This window comes from Cervus canadensis, chromosome 5 (assembly GCF_019320065.1).
Source record: "Cervus canadensis isolate Bull #8, Minnesota chromosome 5, ASM1932006v1, whole genome shotgun sequence".
NCBI classification, from domain to species: domain Eukaryota; kingdom Metazoa; phylum Chordata; class Mammalia; order Artiodactyla; family Cervidae; genus Cervus; species Cervus canadensis.
This window is the reverse complement of record NC_057390.1, coordinates 81,713,567-81,736,945: the sequence shown is the minus strand read 5'-3', so window position 1 is coordinate 81,736,945 and position 23,379 is coordinate 81,713,567. Positions and strand designations below refer to the sequence as shown.

At 47.1% G+C, this 23,379-nt stretch overlaps 1 protein-coding gene across 2 annotated transcripts in view; it reads left to right on the top strand.

Annotated features, from left to right (window-relative positions):
• GREB1 (growth regulating estrogen receptor binding 1) overlaps positions 1 to 23,379 on the top strand; it is a 124,685-nt gene that overhangs the window by 46,541 nt on the left and 54,765 nt on the right. For both annotated transcript variants that reach the window (XM_043469335.1, XM_043469336.1), the window contains exons 2-4: positions 12,018 to 12,174; positions 16,861 to 16,980; positions 18,393 to 18,569. In XM_043469335.1, the coding sequence (XP_043325270.1) occupies positions 12,018 to 12,174; positions 16,861 to 16,980; positions 18,393 to 18,569 (454 nt within the window). The remainder of the gene's footprint in view (positions 1 to 12,017; positions 12,175 to 16,860; positions 16,981 to 18,392; positions 18,570 to 23,379) is intronic.

Sequence of the window (23,379 nt, the reverse complement as noted above, 5' to 3'; positions counted from 1 at the left end):
CCTTGACTGACTCTGCAGGGTTAACTCTGACCGTGTTCTCAGGGCTCGGTGTAGACTGGCCCTTGTCACCCTCTTACAGTCGTCCTCCAGCGTCCGGAAGGACCTGCATCAGCAGGCACATGTGGGTGTCACCCCCCCGGGGTCCCGCCTGCATGTGTTGCCCACCTCTTGCCCGAATGCCCTTCCTTCTCTCTGGCTGGCAAACCTGTGCTCATCCCCAGACTCAGCTCTTCCCGGAGTTGCCCTGAGAATGACCTGAGTCAGAACCTCACCTCCCATCTCGTTTCCTTCAGAGCTGCCCTCTTGCCTAAATCCCTGCTGAGGCAAGGGTCACACGGCCTTGTGTACCTGCAGTCTCCTTCCCTACCTGCGAGTTTCTGCAGGTCAGGGACTCTGTGGCTTTCACTTTTACCCTGAGCTCCAAGGGGGAATGAAATGTTTCTGCCATGAATCCAAATTAGACTGTTTAAGTGTTGCAGGTCAAACCACGAATCTAAGAGGGAGGTTCTCTGCTTCTCATGCAGGAAGCAGAGAACAGACACGGAGTTGTTGATCAGTGGCTTAGGACAGACCCAGCTGTCTGACCTCAGGCCTGAGACCTTCCAGACCTCTGGCCCCATCTTCTCCTTGAGCCCGGGGGTGGCCCTGGATGGAGGGTGGGTCTCTCTCCCTGGCGGTCTGTAATGAGCAGAGTTGATGGCTGCTCCTTTGGTGGACCTGCTCTCAAGAAAGTGTTCTGGGCTCTGGGCAGCGAGTGAGCGTGGTTGCCCCCTGCGGCAGTTGGAGCTTGCGCGGAGGTGGGGAAGGCAAACAGACTCTGTGTGGCTTTGTGGAGGGAGAAACCCGGAGCCCGGTGAGAGTGCCGGGGGGTGGGGGGCAGAAGGGGGAGCCGTGACCCTTGGCCTTGGTGTCGGCCGAGGGAAGATCAGGCACAAACAGGGCCCCCGGGGCAGGAGAGTGTTCACGAGGAAAGAACAGAAGTGTACGTCGTGTGCTTGGATGCTCACGGGAAGGGCTCCCCTCTGACCCTGCTTGGAGTAGAAGATAACCAGGTGAGTTCAGGTAACACTTGGGGCAGAGAGGCAGGAGTGAAAGTGAAAGTCGCTCAGTCGTGTCCGACTCTTTGCGACCCCGTGGACTATACAGTCCATGGAATTCTCCAGGCCAGAATACTGGAGTGGGTAGCCTTTCCCTTCTCCGGAGGATCTTCCCAACCCAGGGATCAAACCCAGGTCTGCCACATTTCAGGCAGATTCTTTACCAGCTGAGCCACCAGAGAAGCCTGAGAATACTGGAGTGGGTAGCCTTTCCCTTCTCCAGTGGATCTTCCAACCCAGGAATCGAACCGGGATCTCCTGCATTGCAGGCGGATTCTTTACCAACTGAGCTGTCAGAGAGGCATTAGGTAATACCCTTTCTGGATGACATCCCGGCGGCTGAAATGGAAACCTCCTCTGTGTCTGCCTGGTTCCTCCCCAGGGGCTTCCAAGGCTGCACGCGGCGCCTTCCCACAGGACCGTGCTCCGTCTCTTTGCCGTCTTCACTGTAACCTTGAGCACGTGGTCTCCTTCTCCCCCTGCCTCCTCTTAGGAGTTATTGTCTGGGAAATAAAGAAGTGACTAGAACAGTTCCTGTTGTCAAGGAGCTTCACGTCTTGAGAGGAAGGGAGAGAAGCCGTGTGGAAATGATTGCTATCTACTTGGAAAGGTACATTACAATCGGTGTACCCCTAAAGGAAGCCGGTTTGATTGTTGCTACTGGAGGACAGTGAATCAAGTCAAGATCTCTGACGTTCTAAGTTGGCATCTAGAAAGGAGATTTATGGGCAGTTAATTCCAATTTAAGACAGAAAACTAGAATTTGTTAACATCTACTATGTGCCAACCACCCTAGACATGTTAGTTCACTTCGTCCTCATTTATCACTCTGGGAGGTAGTTTGTATTTATATTATGCTTATTTTAGAATTTTCTTTCTTTCTTTCTTTAGCTGCACCGGTCTTAGTTGTGACACACAGGATCTTTTGTTGTGACACATGGAATCTAGTCCCCTGACCAGGGATTGAACCCAAACCCCCTGCATTGGGAGTGAGGAGTCTTAGCCACTGGGTCACCAGGGAAGTCCCTATCTTCGTTTTACAAATGAGGAAATCGAGGTTCAGAGAGATTAGGTAACTTACCCAAGGCCACACAGCTCAAAAGGAGCATGGTCATAAATTAAGCTGCTGTTGGTCTTATTCCAAAGTACATGCTTTTTACTACGCAGCAGGTAGATTATGGGGCTGCCCTGGTGGTAAAGAATCCGCCTGCCAATGCAGGAGACACAAGAGACAAAGGTTTGATCCCTGGGTCGGGAAGATCCCTTGTAGAAGTAATTCCACTCCAGTATTCTTGCCTGAGAAATCCCATGGACAGAGGAGCCTGGAGGTCTGCAGTCCGTGGTGTTTCGAAAAAAGCCTTAGTGACTAAACAACAACGAGGCAGATTATGAGTACTTTTGTGTTTGAAAGATTGTTTGCAGTTGGTAAAGTCCAACTTGACTGAAGGGTTTAATATCTTACAATCAAACGGGTCTGCAGGGCCATCTCTGAGAGTCCTGCTGGTTTTGACCTAAGTGGACACTATGGCTTAGAACCAAAGAGCTTGCACCCAGCACACCTCTGGGCTCAAGTCTCCACACACAGAAGGATCCAGCAACAGGATGTGGGTGAGGGCGCATCCACATGTTAACTGGAGATCTGGGTGGGGAAGGGCTGGCTCTGATGGGTGAGCTGCAGGCTTTATTTTTATGAGCGGAGTGGCCAGTGTGCAGCAGCCAGGGATAGGCAGAGCTGGGTGTTATCTCAGGAAGTGAGATCCAGCCATTCCAGGAACTAATAACTGTTGTTGGCAGATAGGAGCTCTGGGTTTAAGTAGAGGTGCCTCGTTACTTGACCAATAAAAGGCAAAGGGCATGGTGCTCAGAAAAGAACAGTGGAATCACTGTGGACCCAGAGTTAAGCTGGACACAGCACTCTTCAGGGTCCCCAGTCAGTGCTGTGAGCTTCTTTTCTGTTTTAAAGGTTTTTTGATGTGGAGCTTTTCTTTTTTTAAGTCTTTACTGAATTTGTTACAGTATTGCTTCTGTTTTGTTTTGTTTTCTTGGCCCTGAGACTTGGGATTTTAGCTCCCTGACCAGGGGTTGAACTTGCACCCCTTGCATTGGAAGGTGAAGTCTTAACCACTGGACCACCAGGGAAGACCCTGGTGAGCCTTTTTTCTTGTTTTGTTTTTTTCTTTTTAGTATTTATTTATTTAGCTGCACCAGGTCTTAGTTGTGGCACATGGGATCTTTCGTGTCAGCATGTGGGATCTAGTCTCCTGACCAGGGATCGAACCCAGGCTCCCTGCATTCGGAGCGAAGTATCCTAGTCACTGGGCTACCAGGGAGGTCCCCCTGGTGAGCTTTTAAAGTGAAATGGATTTTCTGCCACTGGGGCAAAACTTTTGATAATTCTGTTCTTTAAAAAGTAAAGAGATAGAGAAAGGTCACTTCAAGGAAAGGCTGGCGTGAGCATATTTTTCTTTGAAAGGGCTGGAGTCTAGTTTAATCCCTGCTTTAATCTCCAGGAAAGGGCTGATCGGACTGTCAGAGAGCGGACACTGTCCAGACCCTGGGGCCCGGCCGCCTGGTGGTTTGTTTGTTCTTCCTCTGAAGCTGCAGTGAGCCTGGTCAACCTCCTCCCTCCGGGAGACCTGGCTTCAGGTAGCATTCTTAAAATGCTCTTGATTTTCTTTGTTTGGCTAGAAATGTGTCTTTTTAAGTTTGGGGCTTTTCATTTGCTGAGGCTGTGTTTTCTTGTCATGGCAGCCCTCGTTTTGGTAAAATACTACTAAGGAAGAGCCCAGGATTTCTAACCAAAAGCTTTGGCATGTTTGGACAAGTGGATGCCATTAAAAAAAACAAAAAGAACTTGAAAAAAATGCTCCCTTTTCTGAAATCACTGAAAGCCACAATTCACTTGCTTAGGGCCCTTCTAAATCTAAAATTATCTCAAATGTGACATTTTGGACATTCTTTTCAGCTCATCCTGCATCAGTTTCCAAAAATATAAAATGAGAGCCACGCTATGTGCATTTTTAGGGCCATGGTGATGATAAAATAAATGATAAACATAAACCAAGAAAAAGGTCTGCACCAAGTGAACCTAATAATTAATGACTATTATTTTGATTCTTACATAAAATGCTCTTGGGGTTTTTGTTGCATTGCTAAAGGAAATGATAAAGATGTGAAGACAATAAATGCTTTTAAATCCCAGACACAATCTCTTCATGCAAAATGAAGATAATAGGACTTTGGCCACATGACTGCTGGCACAAAATAGATACCAAGCAAATATTGGTTTTCTTATTCTTTCATTCAAATTTGACCCCTATATATATGTGTGTGTGCTAAGTCGCTTCAGTCGTGTCCGACTCTTTGCAACCACATGGTCTGTAGCCCACCAGGCTCCTCTGTCCATGGGATTCTCCAGGCAAGAATACTGGAGAGAGTTGCCATGCCTTCCTCCAGGGGATTGTCCGACCCAGGGATCTAACGCACGTCTCATATGTCTTCTGCATGTGGGTCCTTTCACTAGCACCCCCTGGGAAGCCCCATATGTATGTACGTGTATATACACACACACACACACATCTGTCTATTGATTTATAAATTGCATAATGGACTCCAGTATATTCTGTATATTATTTATATTATAAAATATATACTGACAAGTAATATCATGATTAGAGAAAATAGATATGAACAGGGGTTTTTATGTTTTCTTTTTTGTCCTCCTTGGATGTAATTCTGCATCTGTGTGTGCATGCATGCTAAGTTGCTTCAGTCACGCCTGACTCTTTATGACCCCATGGACTGTAGCCCTCCAGGTTCCTCTGAACATGGGGTTCTCCAGGCAAGAATACTGGAGTGGGTTGCCATGCCCTTCTCCAAGGGATCTTCCTGTCCTAGGGATCAAACCCACGTCTCCTATGTCTCCTGAATTGCAAGTGGATTCTTGGCTGCTGAGCCAATGGGGAAGCCTGTACTGTATATGTAAACTGTATATGTAAGTACTGTAATAGGGACTTTATAAGGTCAGTCATATGGTTCAGGGAATATGGGTAGAATCTTCTCCTATGAGTGCGTGCTAAGTTGCTCCAGTCATGTCCAGCTGTTTACGACCCCATGGACAGTAGCCTGACTGGCTCCTCTGTCCGTGGGATTTCCCAGGCAAGAAAACTGGAGTGGATTGCCATTTCCTCTTCCGGGGGATCGTCCCAACCCAGGTATCGAACCCCGGTCTTGTACATCTCCTACACTGTTAGGTGGGTTCTTTAGGTTAAAGCGTCTGCATGCAATGAGGGAGACCTGGGTTTGATCCTTGGATCGGGAAGTTCCCCTGGAGAAGGAAGCAGCAACCCACTCCAGTATTCTTGCCTGGAGAATCCCATGGATGGAGGAACCTGGTGGGCTACAGTCCACGGGGTCGCAAAGAGTCGGACACGACAGAGCGACTTAACTTTCAACTTTCACTTTACCAATAGTGCCACCTGGGAAGTCTCCTATGAGTAAGTAATCGCAGGGTTTTATGGGCTCCCAGAGCACTGACAAGAACGCTTAGCACAAGAGGATGTCTGGTTTTGGGTATGTGTGTCTGCTTAGTCTGGTGAGGCCAACTTTCCAGTGCTGTCCTCTGGAAGTTTGGAAGGATGCCATAGCTTTCTGTAACACTGGGAAAAGCCTTGTCACCACTGGAAAAAACCACTCGCGGGGAATGGTAATAGAGGTTTCTAACCCTTCAGCTGAGGATGTCCGAGATTTTCAATTCCACCAGTTTAAACTTATTAACATCACGTTTCATGGAAGATTCTTCAAGATGGGCTTTTAATTCCAGACCAGGCACGAGCTATGTGTCATTAGACAGGTGTCCCAGCCTCCCTGAACCATAGTTCCTTCATCTATAAAGTCGGCATACAGACAGGGAGAGAAATAATGATCTGATAGGACTGTTGCTAAGATTAAAATCACTGATGCTTACAGTGATGCTTAGCAGGGTGGCTTGCCTTTGCCGGAGGTCTGTGGTTCACCTGATCTTCACTTGCTCTTCTTCTTAGATTCTGTGGAACATCCGTCATCAGTTTTTATGACTGCATTTTATTTATTTTTTAAAAGTAACCTTCAGTTTTTAATAAAAATAAACATGCTCTCAGCCCAAAAAATTATACGTTATAAACTAAAGTGAAAAGTAGGACTTCCTTGGTGGTCCAGTGGGGGAGGACTCTGCGCTTCTATTGCAGGGGACACAGGTTCAATCTCTGGCCCCAGAAGTCAGGGCCCACATGTTGCTCGGTGTATAATGTTTTTATTTCTTAGTGCATATACAAGCTATGTTTACTCTATACTATAGTCTATTAAAGTGCAATAGCACTATGTCTAAAAAATGTATATACCCCAATTAAAAAATACTTTATTGCTAAAAAATATTAACCATTATCTCAGCCTTCAGTGAGTTAGAATCTTATTGCTGGTGGAGGGTTGGAAATCTTGTGAGAATTACTGAAAAAGTAACCGAGACAGGAAGTAAGCAAAGCCTGTTTTTTGTTAATTTTTATTTTTTATTGATGTATGGTAAATCTACAGGGTTATGTTAGTTTCAAGCGTACAGCAAAGTAATTCAGTGATACGCATATATATATATATACTTTTTCAGATTCTTTTCCATTCTAGGTTATTATGAGATATTGAGGATAGCTCTCTGTGCTATGTTCTAGGTCCTTGTTTACCTAGCGTATTTATAGTAATATGTTAATGTTAATTGCCACTCCTAATTTAACGCCACTGGGCCTGCTGCCTCCAGGTATTCCCTCCAGTTTTATTCTAAACATCTCTGTCCACTTGACCTGCTTAAAACCTGACCTTTATCATTATAAATCCCTCGTTCTGAAGCATCAGGGTTGTCACCTACTAAAGTGGGCTTCCCTGGTGGCTTAGCAGTAAAGAACTCGCCTGCCAAAGCAGGAGACCCAGCTTCGATCCCTGGGTCAGAAAGATCCCCTGAGAAGGACATGGCAACCCACTCCAGTATTCCTGCCTGGAGAATCCCGTGGACAGAGGAGTCTGACAGGCTGTGGTCCATGGGTCGCAAAAGAGTTGGCCATGACTGAACCACTAAATAACCACAATAACAACAAAGCAGTGTCTAATTTTTACCCTCACTTTTGTTTTTTTCCACCACAGTTCCATCTTCATTACTTGTCAAAAGCCCTCATTTTCTTTTTCTAGAGCGTGTCTGTATTTGTGGAGCTTTCTTGCCTTTGTCCCCTCCTGTTTCTTTCTCAATTGCTGGTCTCAATTTTTGGCCAAAAATACCCTACTCTTTCTTTTGGCCTATTTTGGGTACCAGCCCCTTTGAACCACTCAAGTTCTCATCGATTCCCACTAAGGCCTCCGCCCCCACCTTATGTTGTAGAAATTATGGACTATAGTCCTTTTTGTTACTTGTCATTTATGATATGATCTGACATGCTTTTAATTTATTTGGCTCCATCTAATCTTAGTTGTGACATGCAAGAGCTTTAGTTGAGGCCTGTGGCATCTTGTTCCTGGACCAGGGGTTGATCCCGGGCCTCCTTGCATTGGGAGTGTGGAGTCTTAGCCACTGGACTACCAGGGAAGTCCTGATCTGAAATTCTAATCTTTTCAATGCCTGTTTCATTTAGCTAGAAGTGAATGATCCTGCACTGACCACCAAGTGCTCTGCTAGGCACTTTCCTTTTCTGTCTCTGGTATGCCCCACGATGACCAGTCAGTTCTTCAGAGTGCCCATTTTACAGATGAGAATACCGAGGCCCTGTGAGTTGCTTTCTCTCTCTCCATCTCACACCAGGCTTCTGTGCATTAAGGTGAAAGCCGTGGTGACGGGCACTGCTTCGGATTCTGTGGTTGAAGAGCATCGCCCATGAGTGTTGGGAAGGGCTGGGCGAGGCCTTGGAAGGCAGGCAGTGGAGGGGTGGGGGGAAAGGAACCCCCTTGGTTTGCAGACTGGAGTCACTGCAGTAGGAGAATATTGCAGAGGCAGTGCCCAGGGAGCAGCGGTCGGAGCCCAGCCCTGGAGGTCACTGGTGTTGGCCTGGACCCACAAACACGGAAGAGAGGTTCGGCTTTGGGGTTTGGCCTTGAGTGAGGCTTTTCTCTCTCCTGACTCCTCACTTCCCCAACTGATGGTTGGGGGTTCCTTGCAGGCCAGCGAGCCCCAGCAGGGCTGGCATCTCAGCCTACTCTGCCTTCTGATCCCAGGCTCTGCCCCCTGTGGGTGGTCTTGTCTGTGAGCTGGAGCACTGCTGGGATGGGTAGGAAGCTCCCACACCACTCGACAGTGGTGCAGTGGGACGAACAGCAAGGGCCCCGACGTAAGATGGTTCTCACTCCTCCTCCATCCTCAGTTACCAGCACTTACTTCGGCTTTCAAATGCCTCATTGGATTGGGAGTGGAGTCAGTTTCTCTCTCCCTCTGTGCTTCTAGACTTTAAAGCTTTGGTGTGTGCTTAGGGTTGTAAAATGAAATTTCCATTTTTTTGAGTGTGAGCACTCTTTCATGTTTTGTCCCTTTTGTGTTTCTCCCTTCCTCCTCCCCTCCCTTGTCCCATCTCCCTCCCTTCCCCACTCCCCCTCCACCCCCAATTCTGTTTTCTTTCCACAAGACTTCTTGCAGGTTGCTTGTCATCTCCGAGGCTAAGATTCAGAACCCCATCTTTAAATTGGACTTCATAATGTCGCTCACACGTGTGGAGTGAGGGAACAGGCCCGGTGCCTGGCACTCGGGAAGCCAGACAGTGTTCATTTTCTTTCTCCCTCTTTATGGCTTTGTCTGCACCAGGTATTGCTCTATCTTAACCCCTGGAGTCCTCTGGGCTCAAGGTGCCGATCAGGCGTCAGGCGCACAGGACCTTGGGAAGGAAGAGAGGTTCTGGATGCCCTGAGCGTTTCAGCCGTCGAGCATGCTTCTGCAGGGCCTCCTCGTAAAATGGGCCGGTCTTAAAGCTGCTTTCTGTACGTTAAGCTCTTCAGACAAAGATCTATAGAAATAGGAGCCATTCGTGATGTTATTAATTGGCGGCAGCTTTCCATGGACCACCCTGAATCAAAATGCAAGCATGGGCCCCCAGATGTGGCTTGGAATCCCTCTTTCTTGGATTGAAGGATACAGCCAGTCGACAGAAAAGGCAGACGCAGAGCCCTGGAGCCTCTTCCGACTGTTCTGTTTGGTGACTTGGCCGTTGCTCTCAGTCTTTCAGGAGCACTTTCTTTTTGTTGGGGCTAATTCCTGTAGCAACCCTCCCACCAGCTCATTTCCCCAGGCTGTAAGCTGGGGCTGACCTAGGAGGTGTGGCGGAGAGGTGGGGGGACCTGTGCTCAGGAGTTATTGCCACAAGCAGGAAGTGTTTAATTGTTTCCTTTTACTGTTAGTTGGAAGAAGGAAGGCTGGACCTTTCTTTGAACGGAAGCAGAAAATCAGCCTGAGGACACCACCCCATTTTACCCACACGAGGGAAACCAGAGCTCCTTAGGGCACCAGTGGTCCCATCTTGAAGTTGCTCGGCAACAGCATGAGGACTCAGAGAATCTCTTACCTACGTCTTAAGTCAAAGTGATCTGTGAGGTGGTGCCTGGCATGTGAAGCCAGGCTCACAACTAGTGTGGCTGGCTGTGTTTCACTGTAATGAATCAGGAAGCCACTGTCCTGAGGTCACATCGGGGCTGGCATCTTCTGCTATTTTTTTGCTGCACCAAGCAGCTTGCGGGATCTTAGTTCCCTGATCAGGGATTGAACCCTTGTCCCCTGCTGTGGAAGCACAGAGTCCTAATCGTTGGACTCCCAGAAAACTCCCCATCTTGTGCAATTTAAAGTCAAATACCACTTTAAGAATCAACCGACACATGAAGTAGATGAGAGCATAGAAAAGTTGAATAATCTGTTTTCATCCCTTTAAGAGTTTATCTTTTCTTATATGATAGCAGATTTGTAAAAATCCATCCAGCATCTGTCTTGTCTAAAAGAAACCCTTAATAAATTTTAAAAGGAGTTTTTAAAGGCCACGGTTGTGATTATCCAATGAAAATTAGAAATACATAATATAAGGCTAATCCTTCTTCCTCTCAAATTTTGACTGTTTAGAAATTAAACCTACATTTCTGCATAATTACTGGATCCAAAAGGGAATCAAAAGGGAGATCATAAACTATCCAAAAAGAAAGAAAAGGGGACCTCTTTACACTAAACCTAGGGGTCACAGCATAAAAGGCACCCAGAGAAAACCGTATAGCCTTAAATATCTTCACTATCAAAGCAGTCATACAGAAAATAAAGATGAGAATAAAGTAGTCATTTTAAGAAGTTTGGTAAAAAGTACAACACATTAAACTAAAAGGAAACAGGGCGATCTAAACCAAAAACTAAATGAAGTAGAGAATAAACAGACGCATTAGAAAGGAACATACATTTAAATGCCAATTTTTGGCCAGGACTAAATATAGAGATTTAACTGTATGTCTGATCCCAAAGAAATGTCTGAGCGAGTATATGCACCTTCACTCAAGGGAATGCAATGCAGCCGTTAAAATGGTTCTAACAGCCTTTGTCAGAGGACTAGGGGAAATGTTTATGTCAAATGAGACGAGCAAAATCAAAAACTGTATCATAGAGTGATAGAGCCATGTGGATACAGCCTTCCATGTCCCTCTTGTTTCCTAGGGAATTAAGTCTGCAAAGAATACATCAGGGTATCAGAGTGAGTGGAGTATGGATAGGTGCTCAACGCAGAGGCAGGGTGCAGACATTGCCTGATGGAAGGAAGGACCACAGACTATATGATTCTATTGACGTGTCTACAGACGTCAGGTGGCTGGCTAAGGCTGGAGGATTGGGGACTCGGGGGTGACAGCTAAAGGGTATGAGGTTTCTTTTGGGAGTCAGGACAGTGTTCTAGCATCAGTTGTGTGATGCTTGTACCACGTGTGAATATACTAAAAACCATTTACTTGTGCCCTTAAAAAATTGAAGTGTAATTTATTTACAGTGTTGTGTTAGTTTCCGGTGTAGAGCAAAGTGCTTCAGTTATACATATATATGTCCTTTTTCATATTCTTTTCCATTATAGTTCATTACAAGGTATTGTTATGTATAATTCCTGATGCTTTACAGTAGGACCTTATTGTTTGTTTTATGTGTAGCAGGTAAATGGGATGGTAAGTTAAGTGAATTAGATCTTAAGCTGCTACAAAAAAAAATCACATTGATTATCTTGGGGCATGGATGCAGTGATTTGCCTCCTGGTTTTCCACCCTCTTCTGTAATTCCCAGATTTCCAGATGCAATTCTGGATTATATGTCTAATGGAAACTACAGTAAAGTAAAAAACACTGTAAGGCAAGACTGTTCCTAATTGGCCTTTTAGCAGAGGAGGCGGTGATGGGCAATCTGCTAACCTTCCTCCTGAGAAAGTGAGTGGAGGCCGGGTCCAGTAATCCTGAAATCAGGGACTGGTTGTCATGGATCGCTGCCTTGTCGGCTGCCGTCACACACAGAAAGTGGCGCAGGGCTATTCTGCAAGTCAAGGAGAAGAAAGCGTCGTTTTTGTCTGGGGTCTCTCAAAAGCAGGATCACATCTCAGGGAGAAGCTGGGGGGTGGGTGGTGCTGTGAAACCTGTGTATGACTGAGAGCCAGTTTCTAGTAAAATCTCCTAAGAGGTGTCAGACTCTGCGGCGTGCTAATTTAGGGAAAGCTGTTACTTATATAACTTCCTGTAATTGCTCGGCAGGAGCAGTCACTGAAAGCCACCCGCTCCTCCTCTTGGCTGAGCAGGGGATACGGGGCCCTCCCCTCCTGGCAGCCTGGATCTCTTCTACCTGTGGGCTTCGTGCTCAGGGGGCAGGCTTTTTAACTGCAACTGAAATGCCATTTTAAACAGAAAACTCCTCCATCTCTTTTGAAGATGGGCAACTCGTACGCTGGACAGCTGAAGACCACGCGGTTCGAGGAGGTCCTGCACAACTCCATCGAGGCCTCCCTGCGCTCCAACAGCCTGGTACCCAGGCCCGTCTTCTCCCAGTTGTACCTGGAAGCAGAGCAGCAGCTTTCCGCTCTAGAAGGTAGGAGATGCGTCTGTGCCCTTCTCTACCGTGTGCGGGAATGTTTGAGATGGGACTTGAAACTTTCCTCTTCTGCTTGGTATAGCAACTGTTGGGTATGGCAGAATGGAATTATTAGGAAACAGAAAGTTGCCTGTGCATCCTTACTTGGCTTAAACTCAAATTTAAGTCTCAGCCATAAAGTTGCAAGCAATGAGATGATTCATTGGACTAGTAGGAGAAAGAAAGGCCAGTGTTAACTTGTTATCAATTGGTTGTTACTTATACTCATGAAAAGTTTTGATGGTCTGACTTGGATAAGTAAGACATTTTAACATATTTTTGACCTTCAGTTATATATATATTTTTTCCTCTGTGATTTGTGGCCCTATCTTTGCAAAGGAGTGTAAGTACTTTTCCATGTGATAGCAGTTATGAGAGCCCTCTAGAAACTGTTAAAAGCCAAGGATCAACCCTTATGAGTTTACTGTGTGCCAGCAATAAATTATCTTCGGGCATGGGGATAAGTGTGGGGTTTACTTAATTATCCAGAGAATAAACTGGTTGTATTTTTCAGTTTCTAGTTTGTGTTTTTTATAGTCATGTATCTTCATGTCCAGAGTTGCCCCACCCTCTTATTTATTAATAAGCTGAAGAAGTTGTTTTTGTCACGTGTCTTCCACTTGAAGTTACCTGCAGACTTCGCTTAGCTTTTGATGTGAAAGACGGCTGTGGTTTACAACAATGAACTCATTACAGAAGCCTGCAGTGTACCAGCTCCTGTCTTAGGGTGGTCGTGGTGTGTGCCTGTGTTCCTGTGTGTGTATGGTTGTGTGTGCAAGGTGGGTGTGGGGAGGTGGGCTGGGGACTGTTGCATTTTCCAAGGGAAAATGAGGCACTAAGGTCCTCATGATATCTGATCGTCCCTCTCTAGGAGGGAGGCATTCCTTGTGTCACTCTTTAAAGTGTTTTTACAAAAGTAATCTTGCAAATAGCAGCAGCTAAAGACCTAAAGGAACTGGCTCTGGGTCTGAGAGAAAATAGATTGTGGTCAAAAGCAGGAGTCAGGAAACCCAAGGGTTCTTTGGCATTCACATCAAAGTACCAATGATTTCTGGCCCAGGAAGTTTTACTGTGACACTGGGGGGCATTTGAGGAATAACTGGGGCATCTTTTACAGTCCATGTTTTCGACTAGCTGAAAGACTTATGAAATATGTATTAAATGATCATTTAACTTCTTACAGTATCAAAAAGTTTAGCTGCTAATGGTAAATGAACAGTAGTACTCAGGATAAGTACTCATGGTCAGCCCTTCTCGTTTCTGATATGAAAACCAGCGCAGGCCCTCTCTATCATTTTCCCATCTGTCTGGCAAGCAGCATAGAGAGACCCTCCTGGATTTTGTTTCTCTAGCGCTGGGAGGAGTGGGGAGGGGGTTTGGCGAAAAGGAGGAGACTGGTTGATTTGCTAAATGTCCCTATCAATCGAGCACTCAGCTTGAGCCCCTGGTTTCTGCATCATAGAACGTGGTGCACAGGGCTTGTTTGCCTGTCTGTCTCTCTGTCGGGGTCTCTTATCTTATTGCTGTCCTTCCTCAGACAGTAACATTAAGGATGCTTTTTATGACCAGGGCGCTGGTATACCAAACACCCCTAGATCTGTTAACATTTTCTCTATTTGCAAGGGCAGTTCAGAGGGGCCCTGTTACTTTGTTCTCCAAATTAGGGGTATGACCCTTCCTAACAGGGGAGAAACCTTTTATGTGTTATTTTTTTTTTTTTTAAAGGAAGACCAAGCAAACCAAACAAATACATCCTTAGAATTTGGGATAAGTGTTTATTAAACAAGATACAGGTAAATCCCTGTCATCCCATCCACTCAGAATGCCATACAGTTTCTTCTTGTGTAAAGAAAACAAAATTTACTCTAAAACATCAATACTTTCATACACCATGGGGTGAAGTGCTGTCATGACATCTCTGGATTCCCATGGTATAGTTTTAAGATCCTAAGCTCCCAATCCAGTTCTTTCTGTCTAAGGCCATTTTAAAGCCCTCATTCGGCCAGAATACCTTGGTAAACAGTCTGGTTTAGTCTGGCCCTGGTTAGGAAGTCTCCTTGGGCTTGCCGCTGGCTGACAGATTCCATCAAAGACCCTGGAATGTCTGATGTAGACCTTTGACCTTTAATCCCACTTTCTGCTAAGAAAGCGGGATTTCTTAGCAGCCACTGGATTTTGAGCCCTTTCTTTGCCTTTCGGAGGCTTAAGACCCTCCTCTTTCATTCTTTCCGAGAGTCTGCATTCCTGCTCTTTTTGGTTGAACAGAATAAACATGCAGACATTCCTGTGCGTGCCCTCTGAGCTCTGAAAGCCTGGCTTTCTCTCCCCTTTTCACTCTAATTGTTGGCTCTTTGCTGTCCCCCTGCTGAGCCCTTGGAGGTGAGTCCCTGGTTCACAGACTAATCTTGATTTTGCAGAGCCTTCCAAGCCACCCACTCTGTAGGCGGCTAAAGGGTGGTTTGAGGCCCCGTGGGGACTGCGCTGCGTGGGTGGCGCCTGGGGTCTCGGGGTGACTCTATACCTTCTGCTGAAACCAGCCACGCCTGCATTTAGTGGCAGGAGGAAGCGCCTGAAGGAGGCTCCGGTGTTTATCCCTCCAACCCCCTTTGTGTTCTTCCTGGGTAATCTTTTTACAGTCTCCCCACCACCTCTGTGTCCTCCAGCCCTAGAGGGAGGGAGACGTTAGGAATTCTTGCTTACTTCCTGCTGTGACCTTCCCAAGGTCATGGGCCTAGGCTGGCCTGAAATGTTCAGTTTCTTCTGCCTCTTGTCCCTTCCGGCACCTTTAAAATAAGGCTTCCCTGGTGGCTCAGATGGTAAAGAATGTGCCTGCAGTGCAGGAGACCCAGGTTTGATCCCTGGGTCAGGAAGATCCCCTGGAGAAGGGAATGACTACCTATTCCAGTATTCATGCCTGGAGAGTCCCATGGACAGAGGGGCCTGGCGGGCTATAGTCCATGGGGTCACAAAGATTCGGACAAGACTGAGCAGCTAACACCTTTAAAGTGGTGAACACCCTGAGGTTATGCTGTACTGATTAAATCACCTTTGGAATGTTCTGTGCAATGCTGAGGGCCGTATTTCCCCACAAAGACTCACAGCTCAAGGTGACCTTCTATAACCACCTCATCTTAAAGAGGCAGGGTTTGACGCACAGAGAGGTTGAGTAACTTTCCTGTGGTCACACAGACAATGGCAGATCCAGGGACTTAAACTGTGAATTCCCAGATTCCTAGTCCGTTTTTCTGCTGCACACGATTTCATCATTAACCGGAAAACACGTCACACACTGAATGGACGGGTTGAGAGCCAAGGGAGGTTAGAGTAGAAGAAATGGCAGCAAAGGGGCTGGCACAAGGGGAAGAGACAGGAGACACAGGAAAGAAAGAAGCAGCTGTCCCTGGCCTCAGGTGTAAGGATGCTTGTAACAGCCCTACTGTGTGAAGAAGTCTGGGTGCTATTTATTAAATGACATTTAAAGATAGGCAATTTGAGAAAGACTTTTTACCCAAAACATCTCTTAAAAGAAGTTTGAAAATTCACTGATGTGGAACCCTTTTGTTCTAGCAGGCTGGGTAAATAAGGGATGTGTGTGTGTGTGTATGTGTGTGTGTGTGCGGGCGCGCACTCTGTGTATACTCCAAACGATTGGGAATTACAATGATAAGGAAAAAAACAGGAATAAACTTTTTGGCTAACTCAGTGGTTTCCCGAGTGCTGCCTCTGTGTGTGTGAGACATTCTGCTGGGGGCCTAGATTCCTGAATAACCCAGGGCCCCCCGGCCCCCCAGGAGCTGACCATGTGGGGAAGGCCAGTTCCTCTGCTGCGGAGATGGAGAGCACGCACGAGGAGAGTGGGGTTTTCCTGGCCAATTGCTGGCTCTCCTGGCCCATTCCACATTTGCCATTAGTCCTAAAATGCTATTTCACTTAAAAAGAAAACTTTCCTATAGTCATAAAGTCACTGAGAGGGCCTGGCCCTATGCTGGCTCGTTTTGTGCATGTGACAACTTCTGGTGTGTTTATATTTCTAATAATGTGTACACCTAGTGTTCCCTTGGGGATAAATAACAGCATATAGTTTGACTCCTGTCTTTTTCAATGTAAAGGCTGTTCACACTGTATTTCAGGTTCTAAACCAAGTGATGCAGTTTACGACAAGGACAGCAGCGTGGGCACCGGATACAGCTGGGAACAGGCTGGCTGTGTTGCTTATGCGGTGGTTGAATCACTGGGTCTCTCTGAACCTCAGTTTCCTTATCTGTAAAATGGTCCCTGGGTTACATTGTGGTTCCTCCCACACAGCTGTTGTTGGAGCACCTGCTGTGTGCAGACTTCATAGTCGGTCCTTGTCAGCAATTGTATACATACTGAGCCCAGTTGCTCATGCAGATATATCCAGCTGTGAGCACTGGGAGGGGAAGTGGACCTGTATTTGAAGTCACATGGCCAGGCTTGGAGCCAGAGTCTGTGACCTTGGGAAAGACATCCGGTCTGAGTGAGCCTCGGCCCTCGCCCCTAGTGAAGAAGGGTGATAGTGCCCGGCTTAAACAGTGTCTCTGAGGACTGGTTAATTCCTAACTAACTAGGGCTCACTGTGTACTCACTTCTGCCTTGGTCATCACTCCTCTATTCCATGTCTAGGTGGAAGCCGAGTGGACAATGAAGAAGAGGAAGAGGAAGGGGACGGGGGGCTGGAACAGAACTGTCCCCCAAACCCCTACCAGATGCATCCCCCGCCTGAAGGATGCTGCACCACGGACGGTGAGATGCCCGCTGGGCTGTGCGCTGAGAGCCCCCCGAGCTGTGAGCCGAGCCCATGTCCCCAAGATGATGGATGAAGGGGAGCCACCCCATACTTGAGAGCCAGACCTGGCTCCATCCTGGTCCCCCTCTCAGAAGCTTTGAGTAAATGATTTAACTTCTCTGAGCCTCAATTTCTGTGTCTGCAAACTAAGGGCAGGACCACCTGCCCAAAGATGATCAAATGAAAGCTTTCCAGGGCTTTTCCCACTCGGTACCGCACACAGTGGGTACTACTTTCTGCTTCCTGCTTTGCCCAGGAGCAGACGGGAGAACTAGGAGCCAGTGCCTTGAAAATGGTAAAGCAGATGTCCCTGGAGGAGAATCTTACTAAGGTATAAATACCTTCCGGGTTTGCAGGGAAAGCCTCGGGGTCTCAGAGTTTACATTAGCCCATGTCATCTCTGTTGGTCATTAAAGATGGAAAAACACAGGGCATGGGGCCACTTGTGCCTTCGGGGAGAGAGATTCCCAGAAAAGGTCCATCCAGATAAATTTCAGCTATTTCTCTCTTCTTCCTTTTTTCCCTAAGTATTTCTGGACACTTAATTTTTAAATAAGAAGCATGTTTAAGGGCCTCCCAAGTAGCGCTAGTGGTAAACCATCTGTAAAGAGACAAGGGTTTGATTCCTGGATTGGGAAGTCCCCTGGAGGAGGGCATGGCAACCCACTCCAGTATTCTCACCTGGAGAATCCCATGGACAGAGGAGCCTGGCCGGCTATAGTCCATGGGGTCGTAAAGAGTCAGACTTGACTGAAGCGACTAGCCACGTGCACAGACGTTTAAATGCTCTAAAATACAAAAAGTTCAAGTGCGTAGGGTCCTCCTCTGCTGATGTGACTTCTCTGAGACCATCATTACTGGGTCGTCAGCCTGAGTTCCTGCCCTTGGCCTGTGCCTCATACATGTTAACTGCAGGGTGGAAAAGACATCAAATTACTTGCAGTCTCTTATGAATTTTTCATCCACATTTTAATTTACCATCACTTGTCTACCCATTTCTCCAGTTGACCTTCATTTGTACATTCATGTATGTGTATTGTACGGTAACACCAGTAGTCATAAAAACAGCAAGTAGTTAAGTGTCATGAATGATGATGGTTATAATTTGATCTCTCAGAATTACTTTTATTCATTTTATTTTTTTATTTTGCCCAGTTACTTTATTGTTGTGAATCATGGTAACTGGCAAGTGAAGCGCATGTAAGGATAACATACCTAATAATGTTCTCAGAATTAATTTTAGAGTCAGCCTGGTCCAGGGGTGAGGGTGGTTGCTGATAAAATCCACTCTTCCAGCTTTGGCCGCGTGGATCCTGGTTGTATGGGGCCACTCGCTGGACGATGTGTGAGCCCTGTCCATCCCTCCTAGGGTTCTGCCAGGCTGGGAAGGACCTGCGTCTGGTCTCCATCTCCAGTGAGCCCATCGATGTCCCCGTGGGCTTCCTCCTGGTGGGCGCCAAGTCCCCCAGCCTGCCCGACCATCTCCTGGTGTGTGCCGTGGACAAGAGGTTCCTGCCGGATGACAATGGCCACAACGCCCTTCTCGGTGAGTTCCTCCTGGGCTCTACTTTACAGCTCAGGCTGCATGATGGGTGGGGACAAGAAGGGCCACTGGTCCCCTTGGAAGATGAAGACCTTTCGGCCTCTTCATCAGCACTTCCCACAACCCCATTCTGTCCTCATTCTGTGGCCTGTTTCTTTCTGGAATGGAATACGAATGAGATTTGTTTTAAAATGTGACTACCTGGAGCTTTCCCTGGTGGTCCGGGAATTAAGAGTCTGTACTTCCAGTGCAGGGGACGCGAGTTTGATCCTTGGACGCGAGTTTGATCCTTGGTTGGGGAACTACATGATACTGTGTAGCATGGCCAAAAAATAAAACAAATAGTGTAAAAATAATGTGACAACTTTCCTGTAGAAAGCCTGTCAGTTAGTACTACTTTTTTTGGTAAATGTGTTCATCAGAACTTTCCTAAGTGCCTACCTGTGTTGGGAATGTAATCCAGACCCCATCCGAGATGCTCTCAGAGGCCAGCAGACACATGGCAGGAGGAGAATAAGGCTGAGCATGTGCCCCCCTGACCAGGACAGTCCTGTTCCGAGTGACTGCCCGGCACCCTCTACTGTTCTCTTCTTTGCTTTACCTTTTGCCTCCCACCAGTCAAGGTCGCCTTGGACCTGTTAATGAACTTGCCTGAGGGTGCGTGAGTAAAGGAATGTGGCCAGGATTCAGACTCAGGTCTTCCTGGCTCCGTATGGTACCTTTAACTACTGCGTCCCACAGGCCCTCAGTGGGTCAGGGTCAGCCTAAGGAAGCTGTAGGTTTGAACTTTGGAACCACCGCTGGCCCATGGGATCCCCAGTGTCAGTGCAGAGTCGAGGCCAAGCCATACCAAGCCTGTCTCCTGTTGGTTCAGACATTTATTGAGCTCTTACTGAATGCCTGACCCTGTGCTCAGCACACTCCCCCATAAGTGGAGCAAAAGAGGGGGAGCAAAATAGGTTTGGGCCAAGAGCTCAGTGAGCTGGCTCCAGCCCCGTGTCTGACCACAGGCTGCTGTGTGACCCTGGGCCTCCGTGTCCTCGTCCAGAGAGTGGGCAAGTGCTTTCCACATGGCCCCTCACCTGGCCTGGCGTCTCCTTGGCAGGAGAGCTGGGCAGGCAGGAGGGCTGGTACTGATCTGTCTAGCTGAGATGTAGCCTCAGAAATAATCTTCATGGCAGAAGCAAGTTTGACTGTGAGAGTTTATGGGAAAAACTTCTAGGTTAAACTTCTCCTGCTGGCCCCCAATTCCTTCTATGCGTTCCCCGTGGACAAACATTTAAACCCCAGTTTTGTGCTTGATATGCCCCCAAATCTGGGTAGGTAGACACACTTTCAGTTCAGTTCACTTGCTCAGTTGTGTCCGACTCTTTGCGACCCCGTGGACTGCAGCACGCCAGGCCTCCGTATTCATCACCAACTCCCAGAGTTTGCTCAAACTCATGTCCCTTGAGTCGGTGATGCCATCCAACCATCTCATCCTCTGTCGTCCCCTTCTCCTCCTGCCTTCAATCTTTCCCAGCATCAGGGTCTTTTCCAATGAGTCAGTTCTTCACATCAGGTGGCCCAAGTATTGGAGTTTCAGCTTCAGCGTCAGTCCTTTCAATGAATATTCAGGACTGATTTCCTTTAGGATGGACTGTTGGATCTCCTACACACTTTAGTGGATATTTATTGAGGACATTTTATGTCTGAGTCTCTGTGCAAAGGACTGAAGGTGAGTCTCTGTGCAAAGGACTGAAGGATGGAGGTGGCAGAGCAAGGCTTGACCCAGAGAAGAAAAAGAAATGGTTCCTGCCACAAGGGCCGGGGGGTCATGATGGTGTGTACACTCTGAAACCTAGCAGATAACTGCTCACTGGAGGGACAGATGTGACTCTGGGGCAACGACCAACGGGAGAAAAGGTTTTGGCAGGTTTTTTCTTAAGGCAGTTCTATGTGCTTATTGTAACCAGTTTTTGAAAGCAAGAATAATCTAGGAAATTTGCTCCACCAAGGAAGCTCATTGCATCTGAGTCACTGCATCTCAGAGTGAATTTGCTTATCAAGGCCACTCAGGACAGAATGAGTGGGGAAGACGGACTAGTGACTTGGTTAGCGTTTGATCTGGCCGTGGCTGGGAGCTTGCCTGAATTCCTTCCCTTTGTGACTGTAAAGGGCATTTTGTGAGGGCAGTAAATCTAGGAGGCTCTATGTCTCGAAATGCAGAGGCAAGAATCTTTCAGTTCATTCACCACTGTCCTGGGAACAGCTTCAGCCCCTCGGGCGGGGAGCGTAGAGGAAGTGGGGTCTTTGTTAATTGCTTGCCAAAAAGCCATCGGAGGTGGGTAACAAGGGCCGGCTGGTAATAACCCATGCTTTCTTCTTTTAAAATAACTTTATACTCTCAGCTTGCACACTTAGCACTGTTTAGGTTTCCTGCAATTAACCCTGATGGCTGCACAGAGCACGGTGGCCCAGCACCCCTCTGAGGCCGGGGCTCAGCGCTTTTTAGTGACCTATAAAGGGGAGGCTCTGGAGTATCTTAGGAGAAAGTAACAGCTTTAAAACCCCTGCCCACCCCCCCATAATTTATAGCGAAAGGAGTGCTGGTTTTAGTGACTTTGAATCAACTGAGAGATTTCGGTTCTGTGAAAGCGAAAAGACTAAAAGGTAGGTGTGTGTTCCAGTTTCTGATAGTAATTCATCGAAACTAGCTGATGGCTAAGACGAAGGAGAGGAAACCATCTATTACAGCTGTGCATGTGCTTGCTAAGTCGCTTTAGTCGCGTCCGACTCTTTGCGACCCCATGCACGTAGCCTACCAAGCTCCTTTGTCCATGGGATTCTCCAGGCAAGAATACTGGAGTGGGTTGCCATGCCCTCCTCCAGGGGAATCTTCCTGACCCAGGGATCGAACCCGCGTCTTACATCTCCTGCCTTGGCTGGCAGGTTCTTTCCACTAGCACCACCTAGGAAGCTTCCATCTATTACAGCTGGAATGTTCATTTCTGAGTTGAGAGTAAATGAGCCGTTTGTTCGTCTGGCAGGCAAATAATTATGCGTTTATTATTATTCATAGTAATAAATAACTGAAGGTGGACTTTAAGTTCAGCCTGGGGCCCCAAAGCCAAGTGGCACTTGGTCCTTCCTGGAAGCTCAGGGCCGTGGGAGGACACAGGCCAACCAAGACTTCCCTCAGAGATCCACATGCATAGTCACAGAAATCGAACTTCTGGGAAATCTCTGGGCAGCAGGCTCCCACCGACAGCTTAAGATGCTGTGGGATCCCCAAGGATGCACCGACTTCTGGGATGAGAGTGTCTCAGAGGGTGTCACCGGTGACGCACTTGGGTCCTGAAAAATGGGTGGATTACCAGTTGGAGAAAGACAGCGGCAGCAAGTGAACCTAAATAGCAGCCACTGTACTGATTACTTCTCATGTGCCAGTGACTGCTGGAGTTAAAATGGAGTGAGTGAGTGAGTGAGTGAGGTGAGTGTGTTACTACCTAGCACTGAGATATGAAGAAACAGAGGCATGTGCGATAGAATGAGGTGTGCCTGTCCTTACTGCCCTGGGAAGAGCTGACTCATTTGAAAAGACTCTGATCCTGGAAAGATTGAAGGCAGGAGGAGAAGAGGACGACAGAGGATGAGATGGTTGGATGGCATCACTGACTCAATGGACCTGAGTTTGAGTAAACTCTGGGAGTTGGTGATGGACAGGGAGGCTTGGCGTGCTGCAGTCCATGGGGTCACAAAGAGTCGGATATGACTGAGCGACTGAACTGAACTGAACTGAATCTATTCAGTACAGAGGGGATAGGTGTCTGGAAGGAAAAACTAACCTGTGCCTGCCTTCTTAGACCAAGAGATTTGTCCTTATTTTTAAATGCCTTTTAAGGAATATTAAATTTGCTTACAATAGAGCAGAAAATCCAGGTTTCTGTAATGTTTGTTGTTTGGTTCGAAGTCATGTCTGACTCTTTGTGACTGCATGGACTGCACCATGCCAGGCTCCCCTGTCCTTCACTATCTCCCAGAGTTTGCTTAGATTCATGACCATTGAGTCGGTGATGCTATCTAACCATCTCATCTCTAACACCCCCTTCTGCTTTCACCTTCAATCTTTCCTAGCATCAGGGTCTTTTCCAGTGAGTTGCCTCTTCGCATCAGGTGGCCTAAGGATTGGAGCTTCAGCTTCAGCATCAGTCCTTCTAATGAATATTCAGGGTTGATTTTCTTTAGGATGGACTGGTTGGATCTCCTTGCAATCCAAGGAGCCCTCAAGAGTCTTCTCCAACACCACAATTCGAAAGCATCAATTCTTCAGCTCTCAACCTTGTTTGTGGTCCAGCTTTCACATCCGCACATGACTACTGGAAAAACCATAGCTTTGACTATTCAGACCTTTGTCAGCAAAGTGATGTCTCTGCTATTTAATACGGTGTTTAGGTTTGTCTAGCTTTTCTTCCAGGAGCAAGTGTCTTTTAATTTCATAGCTGCAGTCACTGTCCGCCTCTGCGGACAGTTTTGGAGCCCGAGAAAATGAAGTCCGTCATATTTCTGTAATATAGACATCTTCTTTCTCTATGGGGAAATGTTTTGAACCTTTACTAACTGCTGTTATTTTGGACAGTAGTAGCCAGAGGCCTCAGGACTATCCCTTTTAAAAGCAGAGCTTATGCACAAAACCCTTTGGCCCTCCTGGCCTATATCAAGATGCCCTTTGTAAACTTGTCAGCTAGAGGATAAGATAAAACAAATTAGTCTCAGCTTCAGGGTCTCTCCTGCCAAAGGACTTGGTTGCATAGAAACCAGACGTACCAGTGAG